This window comes from Larimichthys crocea, chromosome XXIV (genome assembly GCF_000972845.2).
Source record: "Larimichthys crocea isolate SSNF chromosome XXIV, L_crocea_2.0, whole genome shotgun sequence".
NCBI lineage: Eukaryota > Metazoa > Chordata > Actinopteri > Sciaenidae > Larimichthys > Larimichthys crocea.
Genome location: NC_040034.1, coordinates 17,748,263 through 17,766,469, shown reverse-complemented (window position 1 = coordinate 17,766,469; position 18,207 = coordinate 17,748,263). Strand labels below are relative to the sequence as shown.

General features: G+C 39.4%; 1 protein-coding gene across 4 annotated transcripts in view; it reads right to left on the bottom strand.

The window, feature by feature from the left end:
* The window catches only part of sobpa (sine oculis binding protein homolog (Drosophila) a), a 43,917-nt gene that overhangs the window by 8,905 nt on the left and 16,805 nt on the right, over positions 1-18,207 (bottom strand). The window contains exons 4-6 of one of the 4 annotated variants that reach the window (XM_019271651.2): positions 16,891-17,042; positions 14,787-14,810; positions 5,230-5,325 (exon numbers count right to left, since the gene is read on the bottom strand). In XM_019271651.2, coding sequence (XP_019127196.1) covers positions 5,230-5,325; positions 14,787-14,810; positions 16,891-17,042 — 272 coding nt within the window. The remainder of the gene's footprint in view (positions 1-5,229; positions 5,326-14,786; positions 14,811-16,890; positions 17,043-18,207) is intronic. The other 3 variants (XM_019271664.2, XM_019271659.2, XM_019271670.2) reach the window with 3 other exon arrangements.

Genomic DNA, 18,207 nt, shown 5'->3' with positions numbered 1-18,207 from the left:
AGACAAACATAGTTAAGTCATTTAAAATGCTAGAAAGATATAATGCTTATCCTAAAGAACTAATCAGTACTGAATGCCATGGAAAGCTTCAGTTTTCAAGCATTTTGCACTTCACTCCCCAGATCAGTAAAGAGCTGATAAGACATTTTGACTGGTGTGTCATGATTTACTTTAAATCTCTATCAAGTTTAGCCTAGCTCAGGTCATTGTTGCAATCGCTTAATGCTGAACTGTCTAATTTTGACACGTAAGCTCTGAAGTTCACAAAGAAGTGTAAGTGTCTCTACAAGGTGTGACAATTTTGGTAATCACTACAGTGCTGATTATTGCTGAAAGTGTTTCACGGATTTAAAACTTTGATGATAAGTGTGAGGTTCTGGTGTCAGTCAATTCAAATTAGACAACAAGAGCTTCCATCAGATTTTTTAACAAAGTGTATGCTCTTTTGTGCAGAAGTATTGCCATTTTTGCATGTAGTTATGGAAAGTAACACAAATGCATAACGTCTTAAGGACGACAGTCTGGAAACATACTGTATTGTGTTGGAAACTGTACTGTTTTTCAACCATAAACTTGCTAGTTTAGACAAATATTCAACAATGTTACAGTGTTTATCAGTAGCCTCAAAAGACCAGAATCCAATGCACGATACGGTATCTCCAAAAAATAGAGACAAGAGCATCATGATAGTATTATTATATACTGTACCGATACAACATATAAAGGAATGGTCTGGATAAGATAACATGAACTCCTAACAATATAATAAAACACAATACATTGATTCTTCAGAACCTCTCAACCCTAACTTGTGTGTGACTGTAAGAACTTCAACCCTGACAACAGACAGTAGATTATGAATTTTTTGAATGTTTTCTTCTATTCCTAATATTCACTGATATCCAATCATATAATAACAATAACAATGAACTGCATATACCGTCTTGTCATACTAATAAAATTTTGCAGTAACGAGTCTGTTTGGTTTTTTTAACTAATCTAAATCAAATATTGTTCTTATGTGTTCTTGTTCTTTAACATAGCTGTGAGAATGACTTCCAGATAAACTTTCAATATCTCATCATATGTTGTGCGTTAAGGCAGGATCAGCAAACCAGCATCAGATTCACTCATGAGGAGGTTAAATTGAAAAGTTGTCTTTCTTGTTCACTGCAGTGGCAAAGATCCCAAAACACCCTGCTACACTGTATCATCGCTGTTCTACACCTTTTCAGCACAAAAAGTGCAAATTTTTCTTTGGGAAGAAAATGAATGTGACCCTGGTAGAGCGGATAGCAGTGGGCGAGCCCTGAACACGGCGTTACTCGTCAGGCCACACACAGCTCACTCTGTCAGCTCAGGGAGGAGTGGCAGGTCCTCGCTGGAGATAATTAAGGCATTAATCAGTTGTCAGACCCCTCAACGACATCCATCCATCACACAGACCCTTAAACCCCCCAGCTGAATGTTAATAAGTTGAGGGATGCGAACCAGAAGGTGGACAAACTCCTTCTTCATGCTGCATAGCAACATTGGTTTATTTGGCAGGATCCTGAAATCTGGCAGCGGCTGAAAGACAGTGGACTCACATGGGCTGTTTGGGCAGATGTACTCACTGTAGCACTGGCCAGGAATTTAAAAGAATGCATAGCATGCTGTCCTTCAGCTGCTACACATGTAAAACATCAGGTTCTTTGCATAGATCATGTGTTTTACATCAGATTGTCTGGTGAAAGGTTGACCGAATCGTGCGGAAGGACAAAAGATTTTAAAGATGCACCGTAGATCTGCTAGTTCAAAGTCAATACGCAGTTGAACAGCTAGAGAACATAAGGAATCACGCTATGCTTAACCAGTACGCTGGTGGTGCTCAGATGTCAGTCCCTTGAATTCTACACGCTTTAACTGCCCATTTAGTCCTGGCTAATTCAATGAGCCATGACTGAGTAAAAGTCAAAAAGGTGCTCTCGCAAGTTGAGCTTGATAATGGTGGGCCCAGGATATTCTAAATAATAAATGTGCTGAAATTTTCCTCGACTCTGAAAGACAGATGGAGAGCACTTAACGACTTTCTGCACTGTGAGTGAAATTTCACTGCGCATTACGCTAATGGAGTTGTGCTTTTTTTTCCCCCCTCTCTCTCGCACACTCTCTCCTCACTTTGTACACAGATGTTTGCAGTTCAATGTAATTATGGTCATTTATTTCCATCGTGGCCAACGAACCAGTACTGGTGGTGCAGTTTAACCATTTGCATTACAACAATTATCATACTTCCAAACAAGCGCATTCACCTCGGCAGTCATCGCTTTCTTCCCTCTCTAACCCTCAAACCCAGTGACATTTAAGAATCCCAAGATCAGGCAACAGCTAGATTAGAGTGTATAATTAGTTTACATTAACAAGTTAGGTGAGGTGTTTCTTCATTCTCAGGGGTTAAGGGAATGGATGAAGAGCATTTAATTGCTGCAATATGTCACAGAAATGAAGGTTGTGGAGCAACAGGTTGCAGAGGAGGATGAGAAAGTTTCAGGCCGTGAAGAAGAAGAAGAGGTTGCAGATGTTAAAGAGATTGCACAGGATTTCGATAATAAAGAGGAAGAAGAGGGGGAAGATGCGGAGGGTTAAGAGGTTTGGAGGGTTTCAGACGTTGCGGAGATTGTAAAGTTTCATAAGAGGCTGTAGTGCCTGAAGTGGTTTTATATGTAGGATGAAGAGGTTTCTCAGAATGAAGAGGGTTAAGCAGTAAAAAGTGCAAAAAGGGACAGGCTTGTATATCCTCCTGTTAAGGTCGTTATGTGATTCTTTTGACACTTCTCAGATTGCTGGTATAATCACATAGTGCAAAACACAAGGATTAAACCCATGAAAACGAACCAGGTGCTTGAGGCGAGCCAGTCGCTTGATTTTTTAGTTAAGTCGTCTCTTGGTCCAAACAATCTGCTGCAAAGTACCCACTCTTGACAATTCGAGTCCATCAGTGTTGTTGAAGAAGGCAAACAGAAACACTGCGCCTGTTGCACTGTGGATTGAGTCCAAAAACTAGAATATGTAGTCAGAGACTGCCATCATAAAGCACCTGGTCCATCGGAAAAAGAAAACAGAATAAAGATTCCACTGAAGTTTACACAAGAAAATTAAACTTTGGCAGCGCTTAACAGACCATCTGTAACATGTGGACTTGTTACTATGATTAGCCAAAATATCAGTTTACAGTGGCCTCATTTATTGAAGTATCTATCATGATGGTTATAATTACCTGGCTTACAAAAAGGGAAATATATCTGTTCCATATCCTTTCCCAGCGTTTTACTGTATTTTGGCTAAACTGCGTATCACGCTTCTTCATTAAAACCTGAATGGAACATGAAGAGTTTAAACTAAAAAGGCTAAAGAAGACCACAACTACTCTCCGTGTGAGGCCTAAACTCTTACCGCCATCACTTATTATAGATGTGACATACAAAGGCCATTCTCACTTGGCCAGGTGAACCTCAATTGCACTATATTTCACAGCACACACTCACGCACACACAGTGAGTAAAATAGCTCCAGCTGTAAGAATGATGAGACAGACCTGCCGGCAGATTGTGTTTGAACGTCTCTGCAGCAGACTGGGTCTCCATGAGACCAAATATCACTGCTGGCATGTGGCTGTCTGGTACATGTGTACCGTGTCTGCGTTTCCACATGGGACATCTTTGTTTAAAGTTTGACAGGTTCTGGGGAAAAATACAATTTCGGGCAGAAAGTTCGATAAGAAGATCAACACCACTCTCATGACTGATTAGCTTGTGTTAGTATAAAGACTAGGACTGGGGAAACAACTAAATCTGAATCTAAACCACCTCTAAAGCTCACTCATAAACACCTTATATTTCATTTAATTAATCCGTGCAAAAACCAAAGTAGAAAAACAATACACCCCAGGTTTAGGAGGGATTATGTGCTGAACTATTTCTTGGTTGGGAGCAGTTACTTCCTGGAGTCTCCATCTGGCAACCTCACAGAGATGAGAAGACATGTGGTATTTACACTTTTTTGTATAGATTTTTAGATGTTTTTTATAGGTTTTTGTATAGATTAAACAAAACAGATACTGTTAGGTAGATTTTACCATTCAAGCAGAGCTAGGAAGACATAAAGGTGATATAAAAGATATAAAGTGGTATTGATCTTATCATCTGTCAGCAAAAAGGCCAATGAACACAATTCCCAAAATGTCAAATTGCGGTTTTAAAGGAAAATTTTGCTCTCTGGGTCTCTTCTTTTGTAGCTCTGTACAGCTGTGTTTCTCTCAGTTAAAATAACATTGTACTTAATAAGGTAATTTTTTAGATTAGGGAACACAGCAACATATCTAATAGGATGTCCAATGGGGCAAGACATGAGCAGTCAAGCCAAATTATCTACCAAATTATGTAGCAGTAAAACCTAACGTGAGCACACAAGAAAGGAAATACGTGCACAAAGTATGGTAAGCCATAATTCCAGGACATTTTTCTATAATCTGTGATGGATGATTAAACATACAGACTGGGCTGGCTGACCCGGGAGTGTGTTGATGGTTGGCAGCTTGTGTTTCTTGCCCCATCTGACTTCTTGTTAGTGACGGTGCCACAATCCAAGATCTCAGTGATTAACTTGTTCAACGTTATTATGTCATAGAAATGATGCCTCAAACTATAAAAATATATGTTTTTTTTAAACCTACGGAGCATGTTGATGTCATATATTTCATCGTCTACTAACCTACATTTTTCTTCTCTAAATTATGAATGATCTATGTAAAACATATATATCACATTGCTCAATAAAAACAAACAAATCAACACCTTAGATTCATCATAAATGTCTTGTGATTGCAATAATAAAGCTTGTCTGATCATTTCTACAAATCCCCAACAAAAGTCACACATGACGTATAAGGAAAATGAGTAACGCAAATGATCACGCATGAAAAAAGTTATGACAGGCTCAAACTTAAATGTATGCAAACTGTATGTAAAGCATGAGTGCTGCTGGTGTACTGTCTCTTATTTTTGGGTTGAGTCTGTTGGTTGAAGTCTACTTTTACAGTAATGCCCAAATATGAAACAGTCCATTGACATGTCAGGAAGAACTGACTAAAAATGATACACTTATAACAAAAAACAACAACATCAAAACATATTTGTGCATTAGCCATTAGGCTAAAACTATCTGGTGTTAAATGGTTATGGTCCTTACAAGCACATCGCTGTTTGTCTTGAAGACAAGCCTGGGCGTGTCCTGAGTAAAGCTGTGCTGGGGTAATTTCCCACCGAGGCCATCGTCGTCTCTCGCCTGGGGGGGGAGAAATAATGGCTTCTTTTTACGAATGGACAAAAAATAAACAGGTGAACAGAGGCAACAAGGAAACTCAGAAATGGAAAACAACACTGAGAAAAGATGAACAGAAAATGGTGACTCTAAAAATGGGTGAACAGTCATTGGTTTGCGGACAAACCAATCAACAGGATTCTCTGCAACAAAACTGTGAGTGTGTATGTGTGTGCATGCATGTGCAAGGTTGAGGAGTTTGCAAAACATTCATAGTGCTGCTTATGACCAAACACCCATGTAGGATAAAAAGGGAAGTTAAACATATATAAATTAAACAAACAAAAAAAAGATCATTCTACGCTAACATGAAGAAAGAAAATATACAGAAGCTTTTTTAATAGAAATATTTACAGTAGCATTTCCCTGGTAAATGGTAGCGTACTTCCAAGAGTCATTAGTAAGTAAGACAGTCAACAGATACAACATTTAAAGACCCTGCCCAGCCACACAGGTGACTTATCTTATTCTTGGTGAGTGATAAGTTAAAGGCAGGTGGAGTGGAAATTCAATGATTTCAACTCTGCTTCACCTTGTTGGTGTAGGAAAACCACAAGTGTTACTAATAATATTACCAATGGCTCCTAACCCGAGATGGTTACCCCCTCTACTGACCTTGTAGCCACACCAGATAATGTTAAACCAAAGACAGTACAGGTCGTCACATCCGTCACCTACAGGTTTCTAAAGAGTTGTGAAGATAATCTAAATATGGGCAAAGACATGGAGCATGGGTGGAGCTGAGATGGGCGCTATGAAGCCTGGGTTCTCAAACAAGGCACCTGTAATGACACCTGCCTGTCAATCATTTTTTTGTCAATCAATTATGCGTGACTTTAAGCCTTAATATAATTTCTATTGATTTTAGAAATTTAGCCTCAGAACAGTTGTCATGAACGGAAAACATTTTTTTGTACCAGGCTGTAAATATGTTCTGCTATCTCTGCTGCAAAGTTGGACATTTTAATTTCAGCAACCAACGCCTCATCCTCTCCTTACAAGCATGTAAGAAAAACTCTGGCAGTGAAAATCAGATTAAATGCAAAAAGCATATTGATGAATATTATAATCCATTCCTGCCAATAAATACTCCTAAATCTTACACACTGGAGCTTTGAACAGCCTGAATTTGCTTCTTCTGTATGTGTAACAGTGACACTAGATACAAACAAACATTGTATTAGTGCCTAAAAAAAGCAGCTGAATCGATTGCATTAGTGTTAATATTGGATTTTATTTTGATGTAACTGCTAACTGTGGTGCATTTAAAGCCATTTTGCAAACAGTTTGGTGACCATCAGTTATCTCTGACTCAGAATAACAAGTAAGACGCTGCTGTGAACAAAGTGTGTTTATTTACATTTGTGCTTTTCCTACTGGGACACATTGAAATGTCTTTGAGACGGAGCGAAAGAACAAGCAAAATGTGCTATTTTAACCTGGGCACCTTGACACATTATCTCAAGATAGCAATTTAGTCATACCACATAAAGCCTGAAATTAAAACCAGATGTAATCCGAAGGATGTTATTAAAGAAACTGTTTAAGTCCGGTTCACATGTTTGCTTTAGTGTGGTGTGTGTATTAAAGCATGCCAGCATACTGGTGAACTTACAGACACAGAGCGCATCTGAGCCAGTGAGTTGACCCTGAGCAGATGAAATGAAGCACTTTTATACGATGAGACAGCCGCGATCAAACAATATGTAAATAAGTAGGAAACAAAAGGTAAGGGACGGTACTGTAGCAAAGGACAGGAGGGGGACATTTGAATTAAGACCTGAAGGTCAAGTCAAACAAACAAAACTACAAGAGGTGGCAAGGACCAAGGTCTAAACATTAGCAATTGACCAATGTATATTTGGTGATCAAGGGACCAAACCAGTAGGACCTATAGATTACTTGATTTAGCAAGCCTCAGTTACAGTAAATGTGTATTTTAATTTGCTAAATGTAGTGAATTAGAGTCAATGTTGGTCTTTATTTTGATGTACATGTTCATACCAGTTTGTGTCGTTATTTTGTAGCAGATATCACTGACATGGAACAACAGGCTGATGTGACTTACGGTCTGAATGACAAGATCAATCAAATCATTCAAACTGAGTGAAATTGCCCGCGTGGATGAGTAAGGGCTCGTGTCCATCCACTGAACCATAAAGTTAGCTGATGAACAATCAGTTCCTTCGTGCAATGTACTTTCTTTTTTTCTTTTTTTTTTTGACAAACTGGGACTTTGTCATTTTCTTGAGGAAAGCTTATCAGTATTTCAGTCAACCAAAACAGGGTGAATAACACCTCAACATAGAGAACATAATCATTACCGGGTTTGGAGATGATTGTAGTTTCTAAGAAACACTGACGTTTCACACAGCACATCTACCGACACTTATCAAAACAAATCAAGAACACATTGTTCATGACCAACTCAAACATTTCATGACTTGGATCATTATAGTACGCTGAGACGGAGCCGTGAACGGGGGAATCCCTGCAGATAGTGACCATGGTTAATGGTCAGTATTTCACAGAATTTTACAGTAACATGTATTCTTGTAGAAATAGCAGTTAGATTATATAAACTAAATTCAATGTGCTCAAATAGTAGCTTTTGTGAATTTAATTTCCCATACTGTTATATTACAATGCAAAACTCTGTGCTGGAAAAGGAGCCACTGCACTCTGTGAGTCATTCATTACGCGCAGTGTGAAAACTGAGGCAGTCAATGCTGTTATGCCAGGTGTGGGCAATTTTGTTACAAAGAAGTTATTGGAGAAGCGTTGCGTGGCACAATGCCAAATTGCTCCATTGTGTTCCATTAAATGAAATGCAATTTTATATAATACAGACCTCAGTGTGAAAAAGAAAAAAAGTGGTTCATACCTTACAGCCAGTGGGCACTGAGCCGCCATTATCAGAAACGGAAATTTAACCTCAATTATACGTGTTCATCATGCCGTTTGCAGCCCCCAAGCTGACATTTCATACTGAGCCTGTGCCATTGACAGGTGAGCCACTGGCCTGAGCAGCTCTCTTTCATATCATGTTCCCTCTAAATTGCTCGCTGCAACCTTTGATTTGTCACAAGTAATTTGGCCTCCAGCTCTGTTCATCTCTCAATGATACCAAAGGGCAATTCTGGTGTATATTTTACATTTTACGTCCAACAGCTGATTGAGTTTGTCTGTGCTTCCATCTGCTTTCCTCACCCCTAGGTAGAGTTTCCCGTTCCAAGAATGACATGAATCAAATATAATAATAATAATCTTTTGTCTTGTGAAGAGTGCTGTTATTTGTACCAGAGAGGATACAGTGTATGAATCTGACAACATTGTTCAGTGCTGACATTTTACAGTGTAACAGGGGAGATTTTCCTTAACTTTGTCACCAAAGGCTGAAGCAAACAAAACCAGAGATTACGGGGTCACGGTTATTCATAAGCTGCCAGTGTACTAAGTGAACATTAGAAGCAGGCTGATCCATTTCAACTATTTTCCATCCCTCTCACACGCAAACACACACACCTCCTCAGCATGAGCGCACACACATCACGCGGACACTCCAAACGACAGGTAAACACACATGAATCTGGGCAGGCACTTGAGGACACACGCACACACACAAAGATGCACCATTGTGCCATTATTCTGTCTCCAGTTTGTGCTCTGACCCTCTGGCCCTGTGCCAGTTCATTTGCATATTGTACTAATGAGGTGTTGGCACTGTGAACGAGGCGTGAGGCGCACACGGGTTGCCACACACAGATAAAGGAGATGGGATTAAGATAGATAGAGAGAAAGATAGACAGATAGACACAGATACAGACAGACAGAGAGACAGAGAGACAGACAGATAGATAGATAGATAGATAGATAGTTGTTCTGTTTAAAGTTCTGTTTTTTTCCCTTATTGCTGTCCCATCATGCCAGCAAACTGCAGCTGCCACCCAGTTGAAGTTCCTTATAAGAACGACAGAGCAGGACATCGGCCACCTAGCTCCCCTCTGGCAACTCCACCGTCCTGAGGGGACGTCACACCAGCTGCCACCGCGCTAGCTTCCATCTGGGCACAGATATATGTCCAGGTGTGTGTGCCCGTCACCTGCCAAAAGAGCTGCATCTCCCAAAAGAAAGACGCTCGTAGGCAAGCTTTCCAAATCCAAAGACAAACACAGACGAGCGCAGCGGAGCTCAACCCAAAATCCTGAAATAAAGGTGCAGTCCTGGCACTATGCATATGAGAGACAAGACAGAAAAAAAAAACAGACAAGTTTTGTCTCCTACTCTCCATGTTTCGAAAAAAGCCACCCAAACACCAGTTCGCTTCTGTTTGCGGTGCACCGAGGAGATTTTCACACACACATGCACAAGCATATTTTAAGGCTACAGCTGTGATATTTGCACAAAAACTATGGTTTTTCAACGGGGAGGCTGGTAACTGTAGCTGCACTTTATGGTCCTATAATGAGTATAATTTTTCAAAATAAAAGACTAGCAAATCAAAGCGAGGTAAGCAGCTTCAGCTATTTAAAAATGAAAAATCAGAGCATATCACCGAAGGCTATCATCTCTAAATTTAGTTTTTATTACAGGAAGAATGACGCAGGAGAATTTCCTTGTAGTAAATGCCTTTTTTAAAGGGTGTACCAAATGTTATTTTTTAATACAAGTCACTCAAATAACATCTGCCTGGCATACTCATTGTGAATTTTCAATTGGCTAATTCTTCCTGGAACTTCACGAGGTTACAAAAGGTATTTTCTTGCTTAAGGTCATCATTGCAGAACATCTGAAATGTGTAAAAATGAGCCTACAAATTAAAAAAGGAAGTACATTCTTTATTGCACTTTTTGCACAAGTCTAGTTTTATCACACCTACACCAATTTTAACAAAAGACACAAAGGCATGCAAGTTCATGTGTGTGTGTGTGTCTCCACTTTTACAATCTCGACGCCTAGTTAGCTGGAGTTACTTTTGTCTTTATTTGAGCTGAATGGCTGGCAGCTATGAGATAATCACCTTCCTCTCTGTGCCCTGAAGCTGTGTCAGGCAGGCCTCAAGGCTTCCTAACCAGCATTGAGCCTGAGCTGCAGTATGCAGACACATTACACACTTCATCACACACACAAAATTTCCACAAGCAGCTACATTCATACATATACAACACAAAGTTACACACACACACACACACACACAGACACCCACTTTTCTCTTATTCATTTTGCGCGTGCGCCCTCCTTGGCAGCCGATGGAGAAGCAAAGTAAATTGTGAAGTATTCAGGAGCAGGGCGGCAACGACGGGGCTGCGTGTGGAGGAGACATTCGTGCGCGTGAGTGTGTGTGGTGTGTTTGAGGTGATGTGACATTTCTGGGCTGACATGAAGCGGCACTCTGCCCCCTCGCGCCTGGAGGGAGCTCCCGGGGAAAGACACTGATGGAGGTCCGGGGTCTCCGGGGGGTGGGGGTTTCATGGTGTGAACAAAAAGCCCTGCGCTGCGGCAGAAACGACCTGTAAAACACAAGCTGGAGCTGCCTCACTACCTGCCTAATGCCTTCTTAAATATTGTGGAGGCAGAAAACATTGTTCATATGTTTATTTTATTGATGGATATATAAGGATAATTATATACCTTATTTATTTTGCGTTGTTTTTAATTTTGCATGAAGAAATATGATAAATCACCCTGCTGATGAGGCATGATAAGCCACTATTAACTTCTTTTTAACAGGATTTTGAATTAGTCCTCCTTCTAGCTACATTTCAACCACAACATACCAGTCTACAATCAACCAGTATTTTTCTGAGTAATCCAAGCCCCAAAAAACTCCTGAACTCAAACCAAACTGCAGAGAAAAGCAGATTGTTGGTGCTGTTGCGACAGCAGTGAGCAACATTTCATCACAATTGATGTTGCAGCAAAAGGCTCCTGCATGCAGCATTTAAAATCCAACCCCAAATGACATGCGGACGACATGTGTTCTGGTGGAATGTAAGGCTGATTGACTGACTGAATGAAAAGAAGCAAACCATCGTCCAAACCTACACATTTCTGCCGCCATGCTTCACACTAACAGAGGGTAATTCATCACTGCTAATTGCCTAAGTTAATCTTGGCACTGTGTCCAATGAGCAAGCATGTTTATCGGTGTATGCGTGGGTGTAAGATAGAGCGAGAAAAAAACGAACGGCTCCGTGTAAAAGCGTGACAGTTGAGCAGCTTCTACCTACAGCTGAGAGCCAAACTCCACCCTGAAATTAAATTTCATTCAATTTAATCCCCCAAACTGTCCAAGATCGTGGCGGTTGTACACGTAAATTCTCAGTAAACTTTCCCTTCAGTTGATATCTTTCTGCTCAAACTGGCTTTTGCATGCAAGCCAGCAAAATAGACACACAGTAAGTGCTGTGATAAAAAAAAAAAAGAGCCAAGGTACGTCTCTATGAATCAACAGCGCGGACAGTCAAAAAAAGGGTATGGAAGTTAGCAGGCAGAGTGAGGTGACAGACAGAATAATTGAGCAGTGCAAGCGGCGAGGAAGCAGCACCTTACATACAAACTAATCCAGCAGCTTAAGGTATACAGTAAACAGGCACATAAGTGATTAGCCCGAGTTAAACTATCAATCATCTTTCGCCCCACATAAACACACGCTGTAATATAAGGCTATGCAGAGATGTGAGAAAGTAGCAAACATAGTCACCCTAGGAGGGGATTGGGTTTCATGGATGAGGCAGCTGAAGATATTTCATGCAACATAATGCCGGAGCCGTTGCCCGCCCCCTACATCCCCCCCTCTCTCCTCCCCGACGTCTCCTCTCCCCTATCCAAAGCACACACAGACACGAGATACTTTTCTTTTTTTTGTCCCAGCCATGACAATATTTTTTTTTTTTCTGTTGAAGGGGGTGGGGGGTGAGGACTGCAGGCTGTGTTGTTGTGGCCAACCTTGTGGGTGCATGAGAAAAGAAACGTGGGTATCGTTTACACATGAATGTGCGAGAGCCAGACAAAATATAGAATCTGAGCCGCTGTGGCAGAGCAGACCTTTCCTGTGTTTGTGATGATGTGAACATGTGCATTCTGCCGTTGGATGAAGGAAACAACCAACATGGCTGTCTGGCCTCTAAGAGGAAGGTTTGTTTGTGAATTATATTAGTTCTCGAAGCTGTGTGTGATGTCCTCTAAAAATTCTGTGAAGGTTCTCTGTCGTCCAGGTCATGTTTCTTTGGGAAGAGTTAAATCTGGGGCAGCTGGACTCGGTTGTCCTCTAAACTAAACTAAAAGTTTGTATTTTTCTGTTCTGCATAAATCCAATAAATGTGCTTTATTTATGAAATAATTATACAAAAGACCATCACAAAGATTGGTAGCACTAACTGACTAACTTGCTAATTTATTAATTGGTCAATAAACTGAAAAGACTTAGTATATCTGTTTCTTCGGTGGAACAAGCTTAATTTGCCAATTGTTAAGCTGAAGATATTAAGATAGATGTTAAGCTATTGGTTGGTCCTGCTTCACACTTCACATACTACAGTTTTAGTAGAAGTGATAAAGACAAGAGTTAACTGTAACATGTAATCTTATTGGACCTTTACATTTTATGCCTCATCTCTTCTGCAGTCTGAGAACCAAATAAATCTGAGAGCTCATATTTTCTTTGCGACTATGTTTTTTTTTTTTTTTCTGATTGGTTGTAGGTTTATCAGATTGCAGTTAGAGTCATTGGTGGCAATACCATGTACCATGAAATGGTGTTAACATGAGTGTAATGCCCTCCAAATGAAAACAATGAGAGTAAATTAAGAAGGCATGGCAAGAATTAGGAAATCCTTCTGGCACAAAAATATACGAGTGCAATGACAGAGTGTTTATGTCAGAGTATTAGCTGGCTAAATAATAGACAATCTATAACTCAAACACTGTGAAACAGTGTAAAGCTTTACAGCTCAACATTGTGAAAGCCAGACTTTATTTTTAAAATATTATGTGAGAACTATGACTTAGTATTTGTGACATAATATGTTGTGATTATGAAAAAAATCCAACATCCATCAAAACGTGGGTATGGTTTACACTGCATAATATGTTTTCATGAGGTACTAATCATCCTGATTTTATTTGTTTACGGTATCACATTCACTTATGATGTATTAAAGTACTTTTTAACAGTGGAGTTCTTTGTTTTCATCTGCCAGTGTAACTAAATGAAATGTGTATCTTAAGCAATAGGAACAAGAATTGTATTTAACAGTGGATGACACGCTGTGTTAGGTAAAACATGAAGTGGAGCACTTAATCCAAGTGTATTGCATCATGCGACCGAGTTAATAAGCAAAGTGTGTTTGAAGTAGCGGACTAATCTTCACATGTTGCATTAATAAATTAGGTATTTTGGAACTTTTGGTTTATAGGTTGCTGTGTGTCATATCTCATAAGATAAAAGACTTTCTTTAAGACTGATACGATCTAACCTGTCACTTTGAAATTCCGACTTTTCTACAGCTATACTTTGCATGAAGAGCTGTCACTGCAGTAAGAGGACACGCTTTGAAAATATCTGTCAGAAAATCTGAGGCTGATTTAATGGAGAGAGAAGATGGAGGATTGGAAAGAGTACTGCTGCATATTTGTATATTGTTTCACACAATTTTCGCACCACACTGTGCAGCTTGTACGTTAGATCACAACATAATGCAGCGTTAATCAAACTGAACTAAACAAACTATGAATGTACTATAGAGGACTATTCTGCTGATTATATATAATATATAGTATAAAATTAAGGTAAAAGTAAGTAAAGTGACCTCATATGAATTGCTTTGTAGTTCTTTTTAATGGATTTATAGCAAAGAGTTTTACATTTGATGTCATGTTAACAGCCTTCCTGACTGAAATGGTGCTGCCTTGTCAAATTGGTTGCATGTCAAATGGCATAGACGTCTTTTTCTGACCTCCTGGAGCTCAGAGATCAAAATAAAACCAGTTCAAAAGCTGCGTTTTGATCTGATATGAAGCTCTACAGCTCTTCTCCCTTCTCTGCTTCAGCATGTCAAACTCTCCTCGTCATTGTCAGGACCAGACAGAGCATGTGTCATCATTTCAACATTACAGTACAATGAAATCTACAAACTTACTATAAAAGTAAATGAGCTAAAAGTGTTACGGTAGAAAAATGAAAAAACACACAGTATGAGCAACAGTACAGTAGACGCAAGGCTCAGCTTGATTCTCATGCTTTGGGAAAAAAGTGTCAGAAAATAAAAGAAACTGGATATCACTAACTGAAATGAACAAACAGACTCTAAGTGCACCCCTATCTTGTTCCTGCTCCAGTGCAGTGCTTGAAAAAAGTGATTATGTTTAGATGAATAACTGACTTCAGGACAGACAAGCAGGAGAGTAAAACACGTCATACTCACAGCGTAATTCCTTACATATCCCAGCTTTGGTACAAGAGAGAAAGGAGATTGTTTAACTACAGTCATCGGGGGTGAAAATGAGAACACAATAATAACTTTGACGTTTGCTGTCTGCTGCGTTTTATGCACCACCTTGACCAAGTTACTGTGGAGTTGATTGCCTGAAGGTGTTTTTGTAGTAAAATCCTTGATTTATTCTTAATGGTTTCTGGTTTAATGTATTATGCATTAAGCGTTTTATATACAAGCCAAACCAGAAAAGTAATGACAGGGTTTTAAAGTTGACATATTTAAACAAGATTTTTAGCTAAAAGAAATGACCCTTTGAGTCAAAATGAAGTTTAATAATTGCAGAAACTACACCTAACAGCTGTAGTTTCTGCTGCTCACAGTATAAAGACTGAAAAAGATATGAAAACTTCATTTGGCTCTGTCAGAAGCAGAATATAGGATATTGTGTGTTTATAAAGTGGTAACCAGATGATGATGTAACATTTTCTGGCAGCCATATTAGAGGATCTTTGTTCTTGGCAGGAATAGTTACTGCACATCTGAACTTTGCTATCCCACTGATTAGACATTTGTACGCTTTTCACACACAAAAAATGCACACTTCAAACAAAATGAGTTTTGTTTGAAATAAAGTTAGTATCTTAGCTAGTGCACCACAGCATCAGTCTTACAAATCGTGTTTATTCATTAGCAGTAGGTCACTAGTAGCTGTGTGTTAACATGAAGACTTTTCGAACCTCTCAAGCTACAGTTTAGCCTGCCTACAGCAGTGCTAAAGATAGGAGTTCACTGTGTTCGCTAAATTTGGAAATAATGTAACCCTAATGGGACTTGTGGTGGTATTATGAAATTTTGTTGACATAGTGTGTCTCAAAAACCAAGTAAGAAAATTGTTTCCCCTCCAAAAAAAGATTACAGTAAATAAAGAAGGTATGACTACAGATAGGAAATAGCGCTTACAGGGTGGAAAAATGTAGTTTATATACCCTGCCTGAAATTCTCATGTTTACTATGAGCATTTTCTTTATTCACCATGAATACAGCTTGACTAAACTCGTGTAAAAAAATCTAAACCCGTATAAAAACTACCTAACTTGACACCAGCTTTACTTGTCTAAACTGAAAGAAATAGTGCACCATTTTGGGAAATACGCTTATTATAAATGAGATACGTGTTGATTAAGAGATTCAGATGTTTTGAACTAAGCTAGCTCATAGACTGTATAATACATGGACGTTGCTCAGTGTGTGGTGGCTCTGGCCACCTTTTCTCCGCCTGTACTAATTCTAAAAATGGGCAAAGATGTGGATCGTGGGTAGAGCTAATTTGGGCTGAATAAAGCAAACAAGCCACCATACTCTTAATTATGAAAAACCTTAGTATAATTTGAACATGTGAGTTCTATAAAAATTCACCCTCAGTACAGTTGTCATGAATGTCTAAATTAGCTATGGAGACTAAAACCGTTTTTTGTACCAGGCTGTAAATATGATTATTTCTGCTGTGAAGTTGGACATTTTAATATGTGGACTTATGGAGACTGACTCACTTCTGGAGCCAGCCTCAAGTGGCCGTTCGAGGAACTGCAGCTATTGACACTTCCTGTGTTGGCTTTGCTTCTGTTGCTCTTTGGGCTTGCTGTTTCCCCACAATCAGTTTTTATGCTGACCTGATAATCACCTCCTTACTCAAGCTGCCTATTTAACACACAAACCTGATGATGATATCAATATTTTCCTTTAACTATTCAAATTAAGGCAAATAAGTGTATTTCCCAAACGGTTAAACCATTTCTTTGCAGATATTTTTCACCTGATGAACACTATGACAATAGCATCAAGTCTAACTTGTGTTATTTTCAATGATGGTTCACCACATGGTAACAATAAATTTTACTTTTACAGGTATACATGTCACCTATATAATTTTTTTAATGCTTGCTTTATGAATTTTCTATTTTGTATTCTCCTCTGGGACTCACTGATGATGATGACATGTAGTTGCCAGGGGATTTGTAACATATTGTATCTGAAAAGTTTCTAAAAGATGTTATATCAAAATGTCCAGCTGATGATAAGGAAGAAATCTTACCTTGTTTCTCTTAAAATAGGCTCTGCGGCAGGCAGCGAAGCATTTCTCACTGCAGAAGCTCTTCAGTTCACTCCCCATGCTCAGAGAATAGCGTTTGACGCCAACCTTCTGGCACCAGGCGCACATGATCTGCACATTGGACGTATCTTCATCTGGGAAGAAACAACCAACAGTGAAAGTGAGGTAGGGTAGAGCTAAAATTCAGTGTGTAATTCAATGAAAACAAACAACTATACTGTACTACATGATTTCTTTTTAAACACAGATTATTTTCTGATTCCCTTTTGTTCCAGTATAGTGTCACATAATCATTAAAGCAACATTGTGTAACTTTTAAAATCATTTTGATGTTACACTGACATATAATCAGGTGAATGATGCCTCTGTCCTCTCTCTTGCTGTGATCACCTGCAAGAACTACTGTATGTTACGCTTTACAGTACAAAGTCACACTTGACCAACTCTTCCACTAATTTGAGTTTCCTGATGGACAGTGAAGTAAAGCCCTGTGAAGCTGCAACTGTAGCTGTTGTTAGCTATTGTTTGCTCAGTTTGTTAGTCGGCCTGCCCAGATTGTGAGCTCAAACCACCAGGGGAGGGTTAGTTTTTGTAACACAGGCATTTTTGGACCACCAGGAAGAGGAGGTTTTCAGGCCAGGGGCACGGGGGAACGCTCATGGTGAGTGAAGCCGGTGTCATTCCAGAACTGGAGCTGGACAAGTGGGCAATGTAACTGGCTCCTCCTGGACACAATGGCAGAGGAGAAGAACAGGATGTTGATGGAGGAAGCCAAGAAGAGAAAAGGAGAGAGTGACCAAGCAAGAAGCTGCTAATCAAAACTAAACCTGGGACTGACTTTTAGTCGTTGGCAAGAGCTTCGTGAAATTAAAGACCAAGCTGGGCTTCTCACTGTTAACTAGTAACTAATATTAACTGACTGCTATGTCACTTGCTTGATGTTTGGCTGTGAGCAAAGTTGTAAACTCACTAGTTTTTGATCATAAGTAATGTAATCAGAACAAATACGCATCTATAACTGTTCATATTTATCACAGTGGTATTACACTCTGAAACTTAGGCCATTAAATCACAAAAACCCAACGATTTCTATGTAATGTTGCTTTAAGAGCTGGAAATAACTAAAACACTCATAGCGTCTTATGTTATAACCAATATTGGCCATGTGGTACACGTCTTAAATGTTCTGATGAAAGCGAGTGTGATTCTGATTACAAAAGACCCTTAAGCAAGAGTGACATGCTATATTTTAAGTGTATGTCTATGGCAGAGAATATGAACAAGCATCCAATGACTAGC